Source organism: Pteropus vampyrus, unplaced genomic scaffold, assembly GCF_000151845.1.
Source record: "Pteropus vampyrus isolate Shadow unplaced genomic scaffold, Pvam_2.0 Scaffold31, whole genome shotgun sequence".
In the NCBI taxonomy this organism is placed as follows: domain Eukaryota; kingdom Metazoa; phylum Chordata; class Mammalia; order Chiroptera; family Pteropodidae; genus Pteropus; species Pteropus vampyrus.
This window is the reverse complement of record NW_011888812.1, coordinates 678,033-698,993: the sequence shown is the minus strand read 5'-3', so window position 1 is coordinate 698,993 and position 20,961 is coordinate 678,033. Positions and strand designations below refer to the sequence as shown.

The 20,961-nt window shown below is 35.3% G+C and overlaps 1 protein-coding gene across 2 annotated transcripts in view; it reads right to left on the bottom strand.

The window, feature by feature from the left end:
- Positions 1-20,961, bottom strand: part of CAPRIN1 (cell cycle associated protein 1) — a 34,794-nt gene that overhangs the window by 12,931 nt on the left and 902 nt on the right. The window contains exons 2-11 of one of the 2 annotated variants that reach the window (XM_011356804.2): positions 20,695-20,913; positions 8,380-8,442; positions 8,179-8,265; positions 5,080-5,318; positions 4,914-4,996; positions 2,427-2,564; positions 1,990-2,042; positions 1,826-1,912; positions 600-755; positions 410-518 (exon numbers count right to left, since the gene is read on the bottom strand). In XM_011356804.2, the coding sequence (XP_011355106.1) occupies positions 410-518; positions 600-755; positions 1,826-1,912; positions 1,990-2,042; positions 2,427-2,564; positions 4,914-4,996; positions 5,080-5,318; positions 8,179-8,265; positions 8,380-8,442; positions 20,695-20,913 (1,234 nt within the window). The remainder of the gene's footprint in view (positions 1-409; positions 519-599; positions 756-1,825; positions 1,913-1,989; positions 2,043-2,426; positions 2,565-4,913; positions 4,997-5,079; positions 5,319-8,178; positions 8,266-8,379; positions 8,443-20,694; positions 20,914-20,961) is intronic. The other variant, XM_011356805.2, reaches the window with a different exon arrangement.

Sequence of the window (20,961 nt, the reverse complement as noted above, 5' to 3'; positions counted from 1 at the left end):
CATTTATGTAAACTACAGAAGCAGGCAAAACTGGTTTAAAATTTTACAAATCAGGAAGTAATACCATGGGGCTGGAGGAGAGAGTAACTAATGACCTAAAGGGAACAAAAACAGGCTTCTGAGTACTGGTAATGTTCCAGTTCTGGGTTCTAGTGAGTTGTTTGTGAAAACTCATTGAAATATACATTTGCATATACTTTTCTATGTCTACATGCCAATAAAAAGTTATTAAATTATGGAACCACAATTATCATTCATACTATAGGTAAAAAGAATGTTTCTTATCAAATTAAAAGGCAGATTTAAAAGTTAAGCAAGCATTAAAAGGAAAAATTTTTTACAAACCTCACAAAACCTAAAAGCATTGGCCTTATATTTATTTCTCATATAAAAATGTACCATTACTAACCAGGAGGGCAAACCAGTTGGGGCATGTCCATGTTTTGTGATGGATTCATAGGCTGCGCAGATACAATGGCAGGATCAAGTGTCTGGTTTTCAAAATCCAGCATTGAATCCTACAAGTTAAGTTAGAATGGAATTAAGTTAATGTAAACACTTAAACCTTCTGTTACAGGGTATGACTGAACTGAACCTACCTGTATGAAATTATAAGGCCCCTGCATTTGTGCCATAAGGTCCTGTACTCGCTGTCTTCTCACAAGGGGATCTGCTTGAGCTACTGGTGTCAAAGAGTGGGGTTCTGGTACTGAAGGAGATGCAGCCTGAGGTTGCTGCTGGAGTGAATTTACCACCTAAAGTGGGAGAAAGAGACAAGAGCAGATTGAAAGAAAGAGCTCCATTCATTATCACCATGACAGGTCCCCAAACTACGTGTGCTATCTATACTGTAAACAGAAGAGTAGACTTTAATGTAGTTACTCAGACTGACCACAGTTTTGCCAAATTTACCACATTCTGATAAATGCCAAAATTCTAAAGTGTTCTCAAATCCACAGGATCACCATGTAGCATTTCAGAGTTACTTTATAAATTGCTTTCAAGGAGGGACTACTATATTTACTTCCTATAATAATGTATTTTACTTAAACAGTTAAGCCTTCTATGTTAAATCTATATATCTATGTCAAACATATATCTCAATATATGGTCAGCACTCAAGAAATGTTAGCTATTATCATCAAGCTTTGAGTTCCTACCATTTCATGCACTCTGCCAATACTAAAGGATCAAACTCTATCACTGCAACCATACTGCTACAAAAGTCAAAGCTCTCTCCCTATCTTTTTCCTAGCTCTAATAATTTCTCCTGATTAGTTTTCAAAAATTCCTTGCCCTGCTGGAAAATCTCATTTTTATTACATCAAAGTTATATCCTTCTGTTTGGCTTTTAAGTCTAGGCAAGTCATAACCTTATTTCCTTTATAAGCAATACTGAAATAATACAGCCTGCTAACCAAACAGCACTGGAATAAAGGAAAAGTCTAAGATGACACTCCAATATATCCCCTGTAAGATGGGTTTTTCTGAAGGCTATCTACGTGGGAGTCCAGATATTTACAGAGTAACCTGACAACAACAGGTGAATCATATACTTTAACCCTAAGTTATATATAGTTATAATTTTTTGGAATTGGATCAGCATCAGTGATTCTATTAAACATCCATCCACAGGGATTAAAAAAAAAAATCGCCTTTTAAAAATCAAACAGTCTTGTATAATGAGTTTATCACAATAAATGTACTAATAATGCAAAAGACTAATAATGTTTGTTATTAGGAGAGAGAAAAAATTACTAATTAAAGACATCTTAAAGACAAAAAAACAAACAAACATCAACCTTGTAACACAGAGAATTCTTACCTCGACTGTCTCAACTGTCCACTCATCTACCTGCTCCTTTTCACCACTGCTGAACTGTGTTTCGGCCATAAATTGTCTATTTACATACTGCAAAGCAAAGTAAATGTTTGAGATTTCTGTTTGAAAGGCAGAAAGGGAAAGCCGGCACTAAATAAAAATCATACCTCTGTTGATTCCACTTCACTTTGTTCAGTGTATTCTTCTGCTGGCTCAGGTTCTAGGAGGTTAAAAAATGATACAAAAGAGTGTAAATCTTTTCTAAGGTTAACAATTCATTTGAACTTCCAATAAGTAAACATTACCATCAAATCTCTGAATTTACTTACAAAGTTATAGTTACAGTAAATTTCTACATTTTTATCACTTACAATAATATATTAAGAAAGAGTATTTTTTACCATTTATTCCAGAAGAAATTACTTTAGTTTCAATAGTAGTTATTTTGGGTCAGGTATGATGCCAATTAAGAGCTACGTTAAAATTTCTCTCTATTCTTAGAAGTTAATATTATAAAGCAGCACACACATAAAAATCTTACTTGTGGCAAAGGAAAGAAAAACCAGGATCCTAAACTAAAGCTCATATCCCCCTAAGTACTCACCAGCTTCAGCTACTTGGTCTTCAACTGTAGGTGCTGAGGCTGCCTCTTCTTCCTCACACAACCCATTCTGGTGGTTGTGGGTGCTGTCAAAGTAGTTTGACTGGAAAACACGCTCAACGATTTCCTTTAGAACTTTATCTAAAAATAGAATATCAATTATAATGTTGGACTATCTGGGGATGACTGAGTTGAGTGAAATTCAACATTCTACAAAATATTGTGGTAAAAAAAAAACCTCATCAACTGTTACTAAAACATAAAAACATTAAATTCCGCCAAGAACAGAACTTAATTACAGAATGATAGAGAACTAGAAGGACCTCTTTGTATTAAACTTTATCTTAATGTATTTTAAGTAAGTTAGTTCAAAAAAAAAGCTGACAATTATCATTTATTCATTCAATATAGCACCTGTTAGGCAATGTGTGGCACTGGGGCTACAAAAAGGTATATCAAAGATACGGTATCTGCCCTCCCTAAGCTTACAGTCCAATAGAGAAGAGTTATCAAATACTCACAAAAACAGTAAAATTACATCTGTGAAAAGTACTACACAGAAGTACAATGGGTTGAACCTAGTCAGGGAGAGACCACGAGAGGTTTTCCTGGTGTAAGTGCTGCAAGAGCTGAGATCTGGAAGATGAGTAGTAGAGAAAAGTGTTTCAAGGCAAAGGCAACAGCATTTACAATGCCCTGTACAAAGAAGGGTGCCAAATACAAGAAAATGAAAGTATACACTGTGGCTGAAGCATAGGGAGTAAGAAAAAACATAAGGAAATTTGAGTACAGAGAGAATGGTATAGGCCAGTTCATGCAAGGTCTTGAAATTAAGGACAAATGTATATAAAATGTCACTAAAATAAAGCCATTAACACATTTTAAAGAGGGATGGGGGTGGATTCAGTTAGATGACTACATTAGACAAGAGAAAGGCAAAAAGTAGAAGAGGAGAAAAATAGGAAAGAGAAGTAAACAGATTCAAAATATATTTAAAAGGCAAATAAAACTGTCAGAATTTGGTACACTAGGATATAAGGAGAGGGCAGAGCAGCAGGCAAAGGTGTGTGTCAAGAATTAAATTCTCAATTTCCTGGCCTTATACAGCAGATATAAAGTAAGGCTATTCTCTAACAGGTTACGCTATAGAAAAAGAAAACTTTGGGGACTGTATTATATCAAAGTATTGTAAAATTAACCCTATTAGCAATAAAATTTTTAACAACCACTTTTTGAATGCTGACCACTTGATATGTTTTTCTTCCCCTACTTCAGGAGGTTAATGATTCAGAACGATTTGTTTTAAAAAACTGAAAGCGTGAAAACTGAAAGCACATAAAAACAATGTGAGTACATCAGCACCTTTTCATTAGCTATAAAGACGTTACATTCCTAAGACGGGGGAACAGGACTAGGTGGAAAATAACATCAAAACAAGCTACAATGCTAGTTGTTTAACCCGTCACTTCTCAATAATGCTCATGAAAATGGGATGAGCCTTGACCTAAAAGTACCTTTTTAAGCTAACAAGTTTATACACATATGTCAATTAGTTTCCAAACTTCAAGTGGTGAATTCAGTAAATATTTGTAGAACTAAAATCAAGCCAAAAAGATTTTTTACAAAAAATACAACACAAGTTAACAAACCAAGAAAATTACTTCTTACATGAAGATACAAAAGGATTGGTTCCTCATATGATTTACCTCTTTCCTTAAAGCAGATACACTCCAAATTATATCATACAGTTTTGCCAATTAAAACTTATAATCCAATTTAACTTCTTTTCAACCAAATAACTAAAAACAAGGTATAAACACATATTTTTTAACTTTGTATGTTCAAAAATCTACCTGGCTAAATCAACTTTATAAAAAGTCAAGACAAGAATCTATTTTTACTAAGGAATTAAAACCTAAAATTCCTAATTTACTGAGGTAGTAAAACTTCAAAGTCCTTAAAAAAAAAATCAACATATAATTGCATATTTCAGGTTAAGAAGCTCATGTATAAAAAAAAAACTAGACTAGATACCTGCTTTTTTAAAATACAGAAAAAAAATGAATGTTAGCAGATATCTAACAAAAATTAAAGACTAAGGCCATGAATACAATGTATGAGGTACAATAAATGACTTTCAAAAAATTTCAGCCATAAGGAAAAACCATTCCCTATCTAGTACCAAAAACTAGAAAGTCAATTTGGTGTCTGTCCACCTCAAGCAAAGCAGTTACAAATAAAACTACATTAAGTTAGGACTCCCATCTTTACAGATTTTTGGTTGCTTGTTGCTTGTGTTTTGACTTGCACACACAGGCACAAAAAAATGCAAAAAAAGAAAATACAATAAGGAAATAAATGAAAAAGTAAACAGTGGTGAATGTTATTTTATACAGTTCTAAAATTTCTTCCCTTAACATTAGTCTTACATAAGAAACTAATTTTTAAAGATTCTTAATTACAAAATTGTAAGCTGTCAATAATACTCACAGGTTGTTCCACATACAGATTTTTCTTTTCCTTCCAGCAAGTCCCAAAGGTGAATGGAGGCATGTTCATACTGCTCATTCAACCTTGTAATAACAAATAGCTAATTAATTATCTTTCAACTATCAAGGCAATATTTAGAAATTTCTATTATCATATACCACTATACCTCAAGCTCATGTCCCGTTCAGGGTCTGCTAACTTGTAGAATTCATCCAACAACGATAATTCTTCTTCAGACAGTATTGGCACGCCATTCAAACCTTGTTTCAGGTCAGTTCGCACTTCATCATCTCCCAATTTGTCCAAAACGTACTGCAGCTCAAGTACAGTTTTTAAACGTTTCTGTTCAGCTTCTTCTCTCATAAGCTGCTCCCGCCGTGCTGTTTTCTTTATTGTTTTCTGAATCTGCATAAAAATACAAACATAAGACACCAAAATAAGTTCTTCAGAACTTCCTCAACTCAATCAATTCTGGGTCCAATATAAATAAAACATCTCACTCAATGAGCTAGTAGATGTGGCCCCAATACACAAAAGGATGATTCCCAACTTACAAATAGAATTCAATACATGATCTATTTTAAACAAATTCAGAACACCTCTTTCCCCATTGGTACTGAAATGTTACCAATGAAATAATACATTTGGGATTTGCTTCACAATAATCCAGCAAACAGGAAACAAGGGAGATGTGGGTTACATGAAATATGACTGCCCATGAAATGATAAGTGTAGAAGATAGATATGAGTACATAAGGATAACTTTAGTTTTGAAATTTTCCATAATAAAAACATAAAAATTAAAATTTTTAATTAAGGCCCTGAGACAATTTAAAAAAACTTAACCACTGCAACAATAAAAAATCTTATTTATATCTCTTCTATAGAAAAATGGTCCAAAGTTCTAATTTTAAGTACCTATTACTGATTCACAGAGAGAAGCCAAAACCCACCACTCTTTTCCCCTCACCCCAGACAATCCGCTGCTGGCATTACAAAAGCATTCCGACAAACTGAAAATAGTGACTAAAACTGACCTGTGTTTGTAAATAATAGGATGCTGGCAGAGAAAAAAAAGGTGGCATTAAGGGAGATAAAAACTAAATGTGAATGTACTTTTCCCACTATTCTTTTCTTTCCACTACTCTTTTTCTTTCCTAGGGAGGCTGAAGGTAGAACATCAGCCAAAGTCAAATATTTCTCTTATCTCATGTATAGTATCAGCTTGGAGTCAAAGAAAAGTCAATCTTTTAAAGAAAAGTCAGTCTTTTCAAGGGCCACAACAGTGTTTTCCTTCTCACCTTCTCCCCTTTCTCAAGGCTCATTAGGATAATTTGAGACAGAGAAAATCAAAATAAGGACATATAAAACATATAATAAAGGAAGAAATAAAGGAGACCTGGAAGGAATGATGAAGGTTGCAATAATAATAAGACATATCTATAAATGGCAACAGAGAGAGTGGTAGATTAAATGATATAGCAATAAATGGCAAGTGAATATTACATATGAACAAAAAGATGAGATCTCTTTAAGATAGGGTGGTCAAAAAGCTTTCAAGGAGAAAAAGTGACATCTACTCCAAAGATGAATGAATCTTAATGGGGGCAGGGCGTGACTTTAGGGTAAAGAGGTCTTTTATAAGTAGCCAGAGGCAGGAAACATCATAGGAAGAGAGGCAGGAATGTGAAAATAAGTCAAGAAAGCAAAAGAAATAAAGCCATTTTAGACGAAATGAGGAGTAGGGGAGAACATGAAGACTAGAACAGGTAGGCTGGAACTAGGTTAAAGAAATTCTCAAATAAAAAAAGTGTTCGACAAAGGATCAGAGTTAACCCAAGGACTGCCAATAAAGTTAAAGGCCTGCTGAAAACTTCCTGAAAACACCAGTGTTAAAATAGAAGCAAAGGAGGATATGAGTATTTTCATTTACATAACAATGCTAGCTTCAGAAATAGTCTTTAGTAAATTGTGTAGCATCAGAAAATAAATTGGGCAGGATTCATCAAGCCTGAGGCTCTGACCTAAGCCAAGTAGAACACATTCCAACCTGCGTGTAAATTAAATGTCCTCTTTACTTTTAAGAGATATCATTACTACTTTCCACCTTAATTCAAATTTGATAAGTAACAACATTAAATGCATGAAATATCTTAGTTATTTATGTGTCAAATACCATTCTAAGCACAACCCTCTGATGAGGTAGGTACTATTATCATCGCCATTTTACAGATTTGAAGACTGAAGCAGTGGGACAGCCTCTCCCCTCTCCCCCACCTTTTCTCATCCTTCTTCCTATTCCACTAGTTCTTTTCTCTGGAAAACCCTGACTGGTAAAGAAATAGAGAGTTAACCAAGAGTTAAGCAACTCACTCAGTCATACAACTATTAAGTTGTATGACAAACATGTATAGATGTTATCCTAAGGATCTCATTGGTTTAAAATATATATATAAACATGGCAGGCACTTATTTTTCATATATTCCTTTATGCTTAATGATCATCTTACAATTAAGTTACTTAATAGTTGTATGACTGAGTTGCAGAATCAGATTCAAACTAGGTAGTCTAGGTTCCACAATCAGACCTTCTACTCTCTGTACTGTATTCTCTCATCACATAATAAAACTGTTTATTCATTTCACCAAGTCAGAGGCAACTTTATATTTCAATATTATTAATTAGCCTTTCTCCAAATAAATTAACGCTAATTCAGAAAGATATTAATTTTCTAGTCTCAACTTTGAACAAATTATTTGGCTTTGTATTTAATTTTTATCCTTTTCCCAAAGGCTTCTGTCACATCAAAAGATGTTTGGGAAAAACACACCACTTTGTTGGATCAAGAGTAGATACAAGACCAATTTAACAGTCTGCCACATCCTCAAGAGCCTTAATGAAGAGAATAGTTAACAATTTATATAAACAACCTTCTTCACTTTCTGAGAGTTAATGGAATTGTAAGATGATCATTAAGCATAAAGGAATATATGAAAAATAAGTGCCTGCCATGTTTATATATATATATTTTAAAGCAATGAGATCCTTAGGATAACATCTATACATGTTTGTCATATCTGAAAGGCCTTTCAGGTGTTCTACTTTACAGAATTATAAAGCATCTTACATATAATTAGATCCAAATACCCTCACTCTGAAGAGAACTTGTCAATGGTAATGCAAGGACTAAAACTCAGAAATAAAATTTTTTGCCTTCTTTATTTTTGATATTTCACAAACATATACATACCACCTTTTACTTACATCTTGACTTAATGCCATGAAACTCCTCTGTAATTCTTTTGCAAACTCCAAGTTATTTGTGACTTCCTGGTACTTAGAAACGGCATCCTAAAATAACAAAGACAGAACGCAACTTTACTGAAGATGCAAAGAAACACAAAATTAATTTTCTTATTAAAAATAGTAAGCATAAAATCTTTAATAAAAATGTAGCATCTTTACCAGCTGATCTTGATTAAGCCTTTCCCCTTTGTTCATTCGTTCCTGGTAATCATCAAGTTTGCCCTATAGTGAAAGAAAATTATATTCCATATTGAAAGTATATATTATCTTAACCATGCTAAAATAACAAAACCCACATAATCCTCTTAAAGTCTCAAATCTTGCCCTAAATATATTCTTTAACTATACTATAGTTTAAGTTAGTACATAAAATAACAGTTTAATAGTGAGTTAAAAAATGAATTTAAATACTCCAGTCACTGCTGAATGATACCAAATGTTGTATTACAAGCCAATAACACATGCTTATTCTTCAGGTTTCTCAAAAAAGATATGCGGCAGATGACCCAGGCACAGGGTTTCTCCTACCCACTCCGGTGAGGGCCAGTTTGGTTAGGATCCTGCTTATACCCAAGTGAGCCTATCAGACATTATACAAAGTGTTAAAGTTTTACCCCACTCTCCGCCAAAGAATTCTCGTGAATAAGTGATATAAAAATTGTTTACTTTTTTCTGAATAAACCCTTGTGCATATTGTGTCTTTGATGTGCCTCATCCACTTCTCCTCAACAACATGAGATGCTTCCAGCTATCTTATCATCTATGGCAATACGCAAGTCAATAGCTTTGTTATTTTTCTCAAAAACAGAATTAAATATAGGAGAGTGGGGGTAGAAAATTAACCTCTAGTTTAAGGTTATCTTTTCGTTTTTGTTTTTACTAAGATGAAAACTTTGGAGGTTTCTCAGGCTACTACTATTAGATAAGCCCCAAAGAAAAATATTTAGGTAATGCAATAGTCAAGAATTCAGTTATCTATTTATGGGTCAAAGGAGAGGGAGTAAGTAGAAATCTAAATGGGGGGAGGGGATTTTAAACCACAATAAATTATGAACATATGTAGTTCCTTACCCTCAGCAATAATAAAATTAACCAAGAAACAAAATACAAAGTAAGGTTCTGAAAAAATGCATTCAGAGGCAGGGAAACAAGTTTTAAAACAATGCTAATGAGTTGTTTTGTGTCAAATGATCCATTTTCTTTGTACCAGAAACATTAGTCAACTTGCAAAACCATTCTACCCCAAATTAAAAAGCCTATCACAATTCCTTAGTTATACTGGAGGTAAGTAAAACCAAGATAATCATCGAAACATTAAAAGCTGATGAAAGTATCCAATTTTATCCTTATGTGAACCATTTCACAAAATCAACAAACTGCCAACTAAACAGATATACAATTCACGTCTACTAGCTGAAAAATCAAGTTTTTTACACTGATCTGGTAGGCCTAATCCCAGGTACAAAAGACAGCTCAACTGCCTCAGAACACTCTGAGGCAATTTAAATAGAAATAATTTTAAATTCCTCCCCCCTTAATTTAGATTTCTACTTATTTCCTCTTCTGACCCTTGAACTGTCTTTGTTCATCCGTTTTAAAGGATTGGCTACTTTTAAGAAATAAAAAACTAAGCAGGTTAAGATTTGCTGTTAATTACACCTTAGGATATAATTATTAGTCAGAGTTCTTCTATTTCAAAATAAATGGATTACAGAAAATATGCAAATAAGAAGGGGGCCTGGAATTTAGTGCTAGTACAAAATTAAAATTCTGAACAAGCTACTAGGCAAAAGAAAAACTACTGCTGGCTTATACTTGGCACTATTATCTTCCATTTTTATGGTGTTATACATTTTTCAAGGAAACTGTTACTAAATCTATGAAGTATACTATATATCCCTCATAGGGTAGGGTTTTATGTACTTAGTTTAACTTTATCATTTAATACCTTGAGAATGTAAAACATTTATGCTAATCAAAATGGATGTTAAATCAAATTCCTTTAAAAAATGTCTGTATATATGTATAAAAAATAAAAATGAAAAGATGTTTTTAAATGTGAAGAATGGTACCTGAGTGCTAGAATCATAGGGGGAACTTTTCTCCTTATTTTGTTTTACAGAGAGATATTCTGCAGTGAACATAGTTTGTGTAATAAAAATTGTAATTTCATGCTACATAAAAGATGTTAAGATTGACACATTACAGGATAGTATCAGGACTTTAACCTGTAGTCCTTGAATATGAATCTACACTAACCTATAGTAGGACAAACTATCCTATGCTAGAAAAACTCCAATTTTCTACACAATAGCAAATTGAGTATTCATCCGACCCAGGTCTACAGCAGATTTCATTTTACGAAGATGGCTATCACATCTGCAGTCCCACATACTGTTCTGCAATATGACTTTGACACTCTTCCATTAAGAACTAGTCCAATTGCCCTGCCACTGTATTGACTGGGCTTCCACCAACAAAGTACAGTAAAAGTGACCCTGTATGACTTCAAGACTGAGTCATAAAAGTAATGCATCTCTGCCCTGTTTGCTAGTCACTAAAAACACTCGTGTTTGGAGCCCCAAACCATCATATAAGAAGTCCAATAACCCTGCACCTGCCATGCCATGTGGAAGCCAAGCCATGAAGAGAGGTCTAGTGTAAGAACTCTGGTCAGCAATCCTAGTATTAAGAGTCATCCCAATCCAGGCATCAGACATGTAAGTAAACAAGCCTTAGTCCTTCCTGCTGAGGCCCCAGGCATCACTGAGCAGAAACACTAAAAACCACTCTATGCCCTGTCTGAATCCCTGACAGGCAGAATCTGTGTACATAATAAAATGATGTGAAGTTTTGAAGTACTCTGTCACACAGCAATAACTGAGACCAAGCCTAAAAGGAAATAAAAACGGAAAACAGCTATGTGAAACCCACCTTCAACACAAATCTTCATGTTAACGCCATCACTAAAAAAAGTATGCAAAAAGACCTCTGTGCGGCCAAAATAAAGATCTACAGTTTTATTAAAGCTCATACATCTATTTATTTTGATTTTCTATTACTGTAACATGTCTCTAGTTTTTTGTAATAATTTAAGAGCCATGATTTTTAAAGAGAGAAGGACTGTTACTAACATCACACAAAATGACAGTTTACTCTGAGGGAAGAAATGTATTAAAAAGCCATGATATAACTGAAAAATCTCAAGGATCTTCAACAGATTTTCAAAAAGCAGATCAATTCCTTATATCCAGTGAGCTGAATTAATGCATCTATACAAGTATCCAATCAAAAAAATGTAGTTAATCAAATGAATGGAAACTGTAAGTCTTTTGTGAAACATTTTTCTAACCATAATAAAATTTTCACCATGGCTTTACATTTGTTCCCCCAAGCTGTTAACACTTTCTCCACCACTGTTATAAATATCCTATCCTCTGTCCTTGCCCAAGCTTCAGCAAAGCAAGAACTTGCAGTTCAAAGTTCCTAATAAATAGCCCTCATCTGAGGAAATGTCACAACTTACTAAAACTGACTACAGAAGGACAAAAAAAAAAAAAAACTGTTCTACATTAAAGGGCACTAATTTTTTCCTTTCCAGTATAATACAGGATCCCCTGGCTGCTGAGGTATACAGAACTTTGTCACTGTGGAATCTGAACTGAACAGTCCTCTGTTCACTATTATATATGATTATATCCCAACATAGCAGAGGCTCTATGTTGGTCTAGGTGATTCTCAAAGTGCTCCCCAAACCACCAACCTCAGCCATCACCTAGGAACTTGTTAGAAATGTAACTTCTCAGGCACCATCCCAGACCTACTGAATCAGAAACTCGGGGTGGGACCCAGCAATCTGTGTTTTATTAAGCCCTCTGGTTGAGTCTACTGTGTGCTTAAGTTCGAGAAACACCTGCCTAAGTCAAATACATTGTAATTCTCTTATAAGAGTGAATCTAGTAGAACGCAGAAATAAATTATTCTGAATCAAACAGGCGCTGTGAGCCTACAAACCATTATATAGCAGCCTCAGTTTGGAAATAGGTTGCTTAATGGTTCAGCTTTAAATACTGAAAACTTGAATGGTAGTTTTCTAGATCAGCTTATGTATCTATTTAACCTTGTAATTATTTGAATAAGAGAAAATACATTTGTGATCTTTACACTGAAGGGTTTACCACCACCCATTCCTTAGTAATTTTATTAAATCTTGCATTGTGAGCCAAAAGCTCCACAAGTTTAGAGTACAATTAAACTCAGTGGTGAATGCCAAATTTTGCACTAGAAACAGAGAGTCTTTAGGACAATCAATTGGTCTAATTTTCTACTTTTCAAAACAAAGGTAGCTTGCAATCCCAGCTCACCCCATGCAGCTTTTCAATATAAGGAAAAGTATGTGGTATCTGCAATGGTTCCAATGCTACAATTTGCTTAATCTTTGAAAGAGTAGACTACTCAAAGACAAATGAAACCATCATTAACTGGCTCAATCCCACTGTCACATCCTAGCCAAATGGCTTATATTAAATCCAAGTAGAAAAATTGTTTATTTGGGGTTAAAATTTGCAGTTTGAACTAAATCAATACATAAATAAGGACCTGCTTGTCACACTGGCTCTTCCAACATGAACACCAACAAAAACAGAGGAGGAAAAGATAAGAGTAAAGGGCTCCAGTTTTCCTTCCCTAAGCTAAAACATGATTACCTAACATATAGTAGTGTTAGACACAAATTGGTCAGCTACTCATATCACCCACATAATATAAACATGTATGTTTCTGGAGAACGGAGCCATTTTCCTAGCATAAAAAGACAATATCAGAAAGCCTACCACAATATTGATAACAAAACCCTGCCCTCTTAGATTCTATCTTGAAATATGTATCTTAAAATTCGATTTAGGGTTCCTTTTTCAACCACTGAGCATCTAGAATATATTAAAAATTCACTTATAGCACCACATGTGAGCAAGATAAAAACCAGGCCACTGCCCAGATTACCAAACCAATGAAGACAGAGGCGTGACTATACTCAGCAAATGTCAAAACACTATAGTCATGTGGTACCAAGAAATAATTACCCCAACAAATGCTGTCCAGTCCCACTCTATCTTTTGTTTCTTTGTTGCTTATAATAGTTAACAGTATCCACTATGTGACAGATACTCAAATTTAAAGCACCAAGTAGCTAACCATATCAGCAAGTCACTATTATCAATCATATTTTGCCTAATTGGAAACTGAAAGAGTGCAATTAAGCAACTTGCCTAAGGTCATAAATCCCAGAAAAATCATGTGCTTGCTTGCAACACTTTGCTCATTTACTTTGCGACTCTGGATTCCGGGCCTTACTACATTCCATTTTGGCCCTACTGTCATTGTTCTCTTCCTTCTCCAGAGGATTATTATGTTGCTGAATCGCAGTGCACCTAGTGTCACCCTTACTTTAGTGAAATGTTTTTTAAAAATTCAGTACAGTGCCAGAGGGTGCCAGAAGATGAATATCCAAAATAGCTGTCCTCCTCCTAAGCTTTCCTTCCTATTATATCCAACAAATTCCATAAATAATTTCGGAAAACTTTTTTTTAATCATACAATTCAAAAGAAATAGCAGAAATGAGAGACTTCAAAACACCAAAAATTCTTCAATTGGACAACCGCAAACAATCACAACAAGAAAGATTAGGAGGAGACCACATCTGAAAAAAATAGTTTGGCTATCCATGAAACTATGTAACTCCTGTTCTCAATTAAGAAATGAAGCCTAAAATAACAAAGTAGTAAGAGTGCCTAGCTATACTTTAAATTACTTTGTCTCCAGGTCATTTAATTACTTCTACAGCACTGAAAAAAAAAAAAAAAACCTGTAAAGACAAATACAAAGACAAAAGATATAGATTCCTTTTCCTCTCAACTTTCCATGATGTTCAATGGCCTCTCTAGATATTGTTTCAAGTCCCCAATTCCTACATTCCCTGTTCTTCACCTAGAAACGTTGGTTCTGACTCTGCTCACTTAGTGGTAGGCAGCTAACACTGCCTCCCATTCACCCTCCAATTCAACTGAAAATTAGTTGCTAGTTAAATTCATAGACAGGAATGAAAATAAGAAAAAAAAGTTTCCTCAAATTTTAAAAGGAGGGTAGAGAGAACATATAGTACAATCCACAGATGATCCATAATAGCTATCTTCAAATGCTGGAAGCTTTCTCATGTAGCAGAAGCCTGAGTTGCTACAGAAAACAAAGTATTCAATAGTAATAGGGGGAGCAGAACTCCAACATCAAGAACTTAGGGCTTGTCCAAAAATGAAAACAGATTTTCAACAGATTTTCATTGAGAAATGAGCAATCTACCTGGCCCTAAAAGACTGATTAACACAGAAGAGCTATCCAGGATGCAGGATTTCTGAACACTAAGAAAAAGGATGCTAAATTAAATGTTACCTAAGGTCTCATTATAAAAATTTTTCAAGCAGATAAGTAACCAGGAGTTTAATCTGACGAGACTTTTGTCCAATGGAAAAGAAAAGAAGAAAAAAGATAAAAGATAATCCTGTAAAAACCCTTATTCCTTATCCATGGCTATAATTATGCAGTAAGTCTGAATGAATGGAAGCAGCTGACCCTAGCAGGAAAACAAAAAGTATAACATAAAGAGTTCCAGCATCATCTATTTTGAATTTTGTTCTTGAAAAATCTAAAGCTTGTGCATTTGAAAAACAAATGATCATTTTATAATCTTAACAGGTGTCTTTGACTTATTAGTTGCTTCAACCAAGGTACTCATTAGGATGAACTGGATACATTCAGTTGGGAGTTCAATGTAAAAGGATATGAACTGTAATTTATTTAAAGTGAAGACCAAAAGGGTTTTTTCCCAATTATTAATGTATATTTCAGTATTTTTATGTTTGAATAACAGCATTATGGAGAATGCAATGAAATTTCTAAAAATGTACAATGGTTCAAATACCAAGAATCATCTATGTCCTCCTTCCTAAGATTATTCACAAATCTTGTTTACATTACCTAGATTTTTAAAATAAGTGTGGTCTACTTGCCTACTCATCAATTCTACTCACTTAAAATAAGTAAAAAGAAAATCCTTCAGGAAAAACTCCATTTTAATAAAAAACATTGCAAGTAAACAGCTCTGTACAAAAAAGCATTTTCCCCCTCACAGATTAATCTATTTTAACGGGGTTTTGCTGGTGAAGCTACAAATATTTCTAGGCAATCATTTAGTCAAATTAGCAAATGTTTAGCATATACCATGCAGAAGGCATGGTATGTTATTAATAGTCTCTGCCTCAGGGAAGCTTAACACCTACTTCATGTAAGGTAAGAACATAAAGCATTAGAAAAATGTCAAGGAAGAGTACAGACAATAGGTAGTACAGGAAGTTAAAGGAAACAGATTACTTTAGTTGAGCATGGTCAAGTAGCACACCTTTCCATTTCCTGAGGAAATATGAAATTCCAATAAAGGCTCTTTCCTCTATGTTTTTACACTCATATTCTATTCGACAAAAGCACTGGTATAGCTGGAGGGAAAAACAAGTAAGTAGAAGTCAAGCGATTTACAATTCCAACTTTGGCTGAATTTCTCTTCAAGTACTACCCACATTCTTCTCTGCTACATAGATACCATTCATTTCCTCCAGAGAAGGGGACCAATTGCCAAAAATTATCCAGAAATTTGGAATACAAGAATTAAGATAAGAAGGTTGATGCAATTCCTACTCCTCTCTACTGGTAACGCTTTTCCCAAATTTTCCAGTCTACAACATACCAAGCTAGAGCATGTGCATTTGGGGAAATTTATGCTTACCTAAGCATAAAGGGAAACTCGAGTTCAACCTTTAAAGGCTCATTTCATTACAACAATCTGGATGTCCCAAAAATATAGGGCTTTAATTTACCTGTACTGATAGTCTCAGGACCCCATTACCTGGACAGCCTACAAACATAAATTTAACAATGAGACTTTAATAGAAGTCTAACCATGAAGAAGAAATGAGAGGCTTTTTCTTTTATAGCAAAAGAACTCTAAAATTAAAGGATTTGAAATGGAAAGTTTTACTTGGTTTTACAGAATCAGCTTAAACATAAAAATTATATTTATGTTACAGAGCATTAGAAATCCTAATTAACCCCATAAAACATTACAAGAAACCTCAGAATTCACCTATTCCAACCTGGGTCATTTTATATGAGCATCTTAGTTTCCTCTTCTGTAAAATGAACTGGACTAAATTCTAAGACAGCTTTAAGCTCTTAAAAAATCTTAGATTCTATAACAGTATGGTAATAAAATTAAAGCTATGTTGTTTTAAGTTTAACCTTTTGCAAGTATTATTTTTTAAGATAAAATAGTACTAATCGTCTAGTTCTAAATGTAAACTAGAAAATTACATAAAATTATGACAAATTGTATGCTTAATCTCTAAATCACACAAAATGTACTCCTACACAAATATTTACCATATGGGAACTATCCTAGAGTAAAACAATGTAGTCAGGTTAAAATAATCCATTCTCATTGTAATACTTAGTACTCTGCCCTCATTCCAGAAAAAAGGTACCTGTACTATCACATAAGAGTACCCATATTATATTTCCTTTTTAAATTCCTATTTAAATACTTCCCCAACACACACACACACACACACACACACACACACACACACACACACACACACACACCCAGGAAGGCAGAGGGAAACAAATTAAGCATTATAAATGATTTTTTTTTTCTGTGTGACAAGGTGAATGCAAAACAAAGTAATCTTGCCCTCTGCATTGCAGAGGAATAGTTCATGCAACCAATAGAGAAGCTATCAGAGATTTTAACTGTCAAGAAAAACTTCAGACGTTAGCCTCAAGAAAAAACCTGACTTATAAAATAGTTTAAAATGTTTTTAATTTCAAAACAAAGAAATTCTGTATAACAGCTGCATCAAAAATTCTAAGTAGAGGTACACTGCAGTGCTCTAGAAAGAAATATTATCCTCTCTAATAAAGACAGCATCCTTTTTCAGAATAACATTAACTGCAAAAATATAAAGAGCAGGAAGATTTTAGGGAGTAGTATGAAAAACAGTATACTTTGGCTAACACATCTGGTCACATATAGGTTACAAGGCTGTCAGGCTGTCTTTGCAAGAGAACACTGGTTTATCTCTCATCGACCAAAGTCACTAATGTCTAAATCTATCATATTTACAAAAAGTATAACAATTGTAAATGTCATCTATTAAAACGCTCTTTATTCTACATCAAAACTGATTACATCTTCTCATATGAGCTTTCTCTTCGATTAAAATTTAGACTTGGCTTCAAAATATCATCTTGCAGAGCCTAGGGCCCAGGTCTTTACCAACAAACTGATGAGGAAAACTAGGCAATCACTCGATTATTACTATACTTTAATCAGTTAACAGATTTATAATGGAGTTTTACAGTAGATTTTTTTTATTATAGCTTCATTTCTCCTCTTTGCTAAACATTCATATAGTCTTTATAAGCCCAAATTTCAAAAACTACCAAGCCATTTAGTTTCATTACGTAATAGGATCATATTTCATCAATGTTATGCATGCATTTTTACTGAACAGATGCTTAGCTTTCCTCTAATGGACCCGACTTAGAAAATTAACAAATAATTGTTTTTTTAAAATGAAGTGAAATGAAATTATTTCAACTCTCTATACCTTAATGTAAGTGATACTACATATCTAGTATTAATTTGTGTCAGAAAACTTGATTTTAGAACCAATGAAAAAAGGCATTTTGTCCAGAAGCCTCCTACAAATAGGTCAAGACTGAAAATACAGCTCAACTGTAAGTTGCTAAGTGGATTGAAGCAAAAAGAAATTCAGTTACAAATAGTATCTTACTATTCCACACCAGTTTCTCAATAGATTCAAAACTGACTAGGAAATAAATGCTTTTGGTGTATTAGAAATGTTCACTAGGTATTGAAAAAATAAATTAAGCCCTCCTATACAATGAATCATCTAGATATCAAAAAAAAAAAAATGCCTTGAGTTTCTCAAAAAGTGAAACTTATACTTTTAAAAGTAATTAAGTCACAACAGTACTGCCAATTTAACCATCTATCAAGTAGGTAGCTCAGTCGTTGAGTTATCAAAAAGCCTCAACTTTAATTTGACCTTTTCTCTATCTAGCACCCAAAACATTAAGAAAAAAAGACATGAAGTACATGTGTTACTTTGTGTACTTTGTTAAACCTCCATCATTCAAGGGAATTTTTCAGTACTTATGACTCTATCATCTCTGTAATAATTACATTACTTTCATCCTCTATAAATTGGAGGAGGGAGGTAGGCAATGTATAGTAATACAAACCTATCCACAAATGACCTGTCATGGTTCAGGATCCTCATGGCACTTACAAACTAGATTTTTTTTTTTTTTTTTTCAGATACACTTGAACACTAGAATCCAAGTCACCTCACAACTAAGCAGGCTGTTCATCAACGCCTGACTTTATAGTAACGCCTTTGAAGAATTATTTTTCAGTCATTAAAATATGTCTATATTTAAATGTGTATACTTAAACTATTACATCATAATATTTATCTTGATTCCTACTCTAGAAGAGATTTGAGGAATTCTGAAAATTAAACCACTCAAGCATCATTCAGACTGACAGGTTAACTGCATTAAGAATTTTAAAAAGATACTTTTTCAAACAGAGTAACAAAAACAAAAAGAGTAGACAGATGATACTGGTGTTGGTCACGCTTATTCTATTACATATTTGAATATAGTTACTTTACAATTAAAATACTTTTGTTTCCTTGTTGACACTGCCAAATCTATTCAATCATTTATAATAAACCACACTTGTTTATCAAAACACTCAGAAAAAAGGTAGAAATCTACAATTAGAGAACATCTCTCAATTTCAAATAAAGTCTAAGAAATTTAAGTAAAATTCCCAATATAGATGAGACAGAAAAGCATCAAATCCAAAAATGTTTTTAAAACTCCAAAAGAATGTAAAATGAATCATTAAACGAACAATTCAAATAACTGAATTGTTCATTTCCCACAGCCCAAATTTTAGCCAAATACCTATCTCAACATCTTCAGTAACACTATTAGGTGGCTAAATAAACATTTTTAAATGACTTCCTCAAAATTCAAGATGTTATAATAAATGTTTTACCAGTGGCAGACAAGTAGAAGTTATCAGAGTTATTATTTTTCTTTTTTTAAAGACAAAAGTTTGCATAATAGTCATTGATGTAATCACCTCATTTTTTGTACTACTGATGTTTCTTCCTTTCCACCTCCAGTCTTACTGAAGGTTGAATTATTCACTCGGCCGAGACCCCTTCTCCACATGTACACATATACATACACACACGCGCGCACACACACACGTGTCCCTCTAAAAGAGAGTTGATACACTATCCTAGGCTGAAAGCATAAAACAAAGGCCGACTTGAAGATAAATCTCATGGTGTGACATACGATGGCAAAATACTGAATCCAAAATACTGTGGGTGTGGCTCGATTTGGGGGGTGGGAGGGAAGGCGAGGGAGTCTAGTCGGGGCGGCTGCCTGGTCTCTGCCCTCCCCCTCTGCTTTCGCTTTGTGCTCACAATGCAGCTCCTGTAAAGCGCTTCCCTCTCCCCGCAGCCGCCGCCATGTTAGTCGCTCTCTCCATGTGCCCAGAGACCTAGCGATACCCCCTCGATTTAACCCAGACCCACCCCCACCCAACGAATCTCAATCGGTGCAGTCTCCCTCCCAACCCTCTTTAAGGTCCCCAAGGGACAAAAAGCCGCTAGAGAATATCTCGGGATCGAGATGAGCGTGAGGGGGGCACCTAGACAATTGAAACAAAGAAGGTAACGCAGCGGAGCCCATTAAATTGGGGGGGGGAGGGCAAATCGAAACCCACTCGAACGGGTCTTGATGGAGAAACGATTCTAGCTTAAGAACCTAAATACACTTCTCTCCCAAAGGAGAAAAGAAGACATTGAGCAGGCCTCAAGTACACGGAAACGGAGCGGTCAGACCCCACCGCCAGAGGACGTAGGCCGCCCCAACTCCACGAGGTAGTCAGTAGAGCCCTAAGTTCCGACACCGGGACCTTGTTTCTCCCCGCTGGCCCTAGTCAAAGAATTCGGGCCTGAATAACGGAGAGAAGGGTGAGCACACAGTTAAATCTGGCGACAGGTCAGGTCCCCACCCTTACACATCCCACTCAAAAGGCCTAGCCCACAGCAGGGGGACAGTAATCAAGAGGCCTGGGAGGCAAAGCTGCGTCCGGGTCAGGTGACAAGCACCTCCCCTACGAGCCCGTTTTCTGAACACGAAGCTCCCGTTTAGTGGGGACACTGGGTTGGGGGGGTGGGAAGCGCCGGAGGCTAGTGAAGGCTACAGTAGGCAGGGTCGAAGCATCACACCCTCCCTTCCCCGCCAACTGCTGGCACCTTTTTCTTCTCCAGGTTCCGAAGTTTCTTGTCGATCACCCCGAGAATCTGCTTCATGGCCTCGGTCTGGACAGCGCCAGTGCCGGTTGCGGGGTGCTGAGACGCTGGCGCAGCAGCCCCGGCCCCTGCCGCCGCGGCCTCACTCCCGGTGGAACCCGACGGGGGTGGTGGTCCGGACGACTTGCTGCCGCTACCACTGTGGCTGGTGGCCGAGGGCATCTTTAGACCGTGATGGGAGAGAAGAAAAAGCGGGAGGAAGGACAAGAG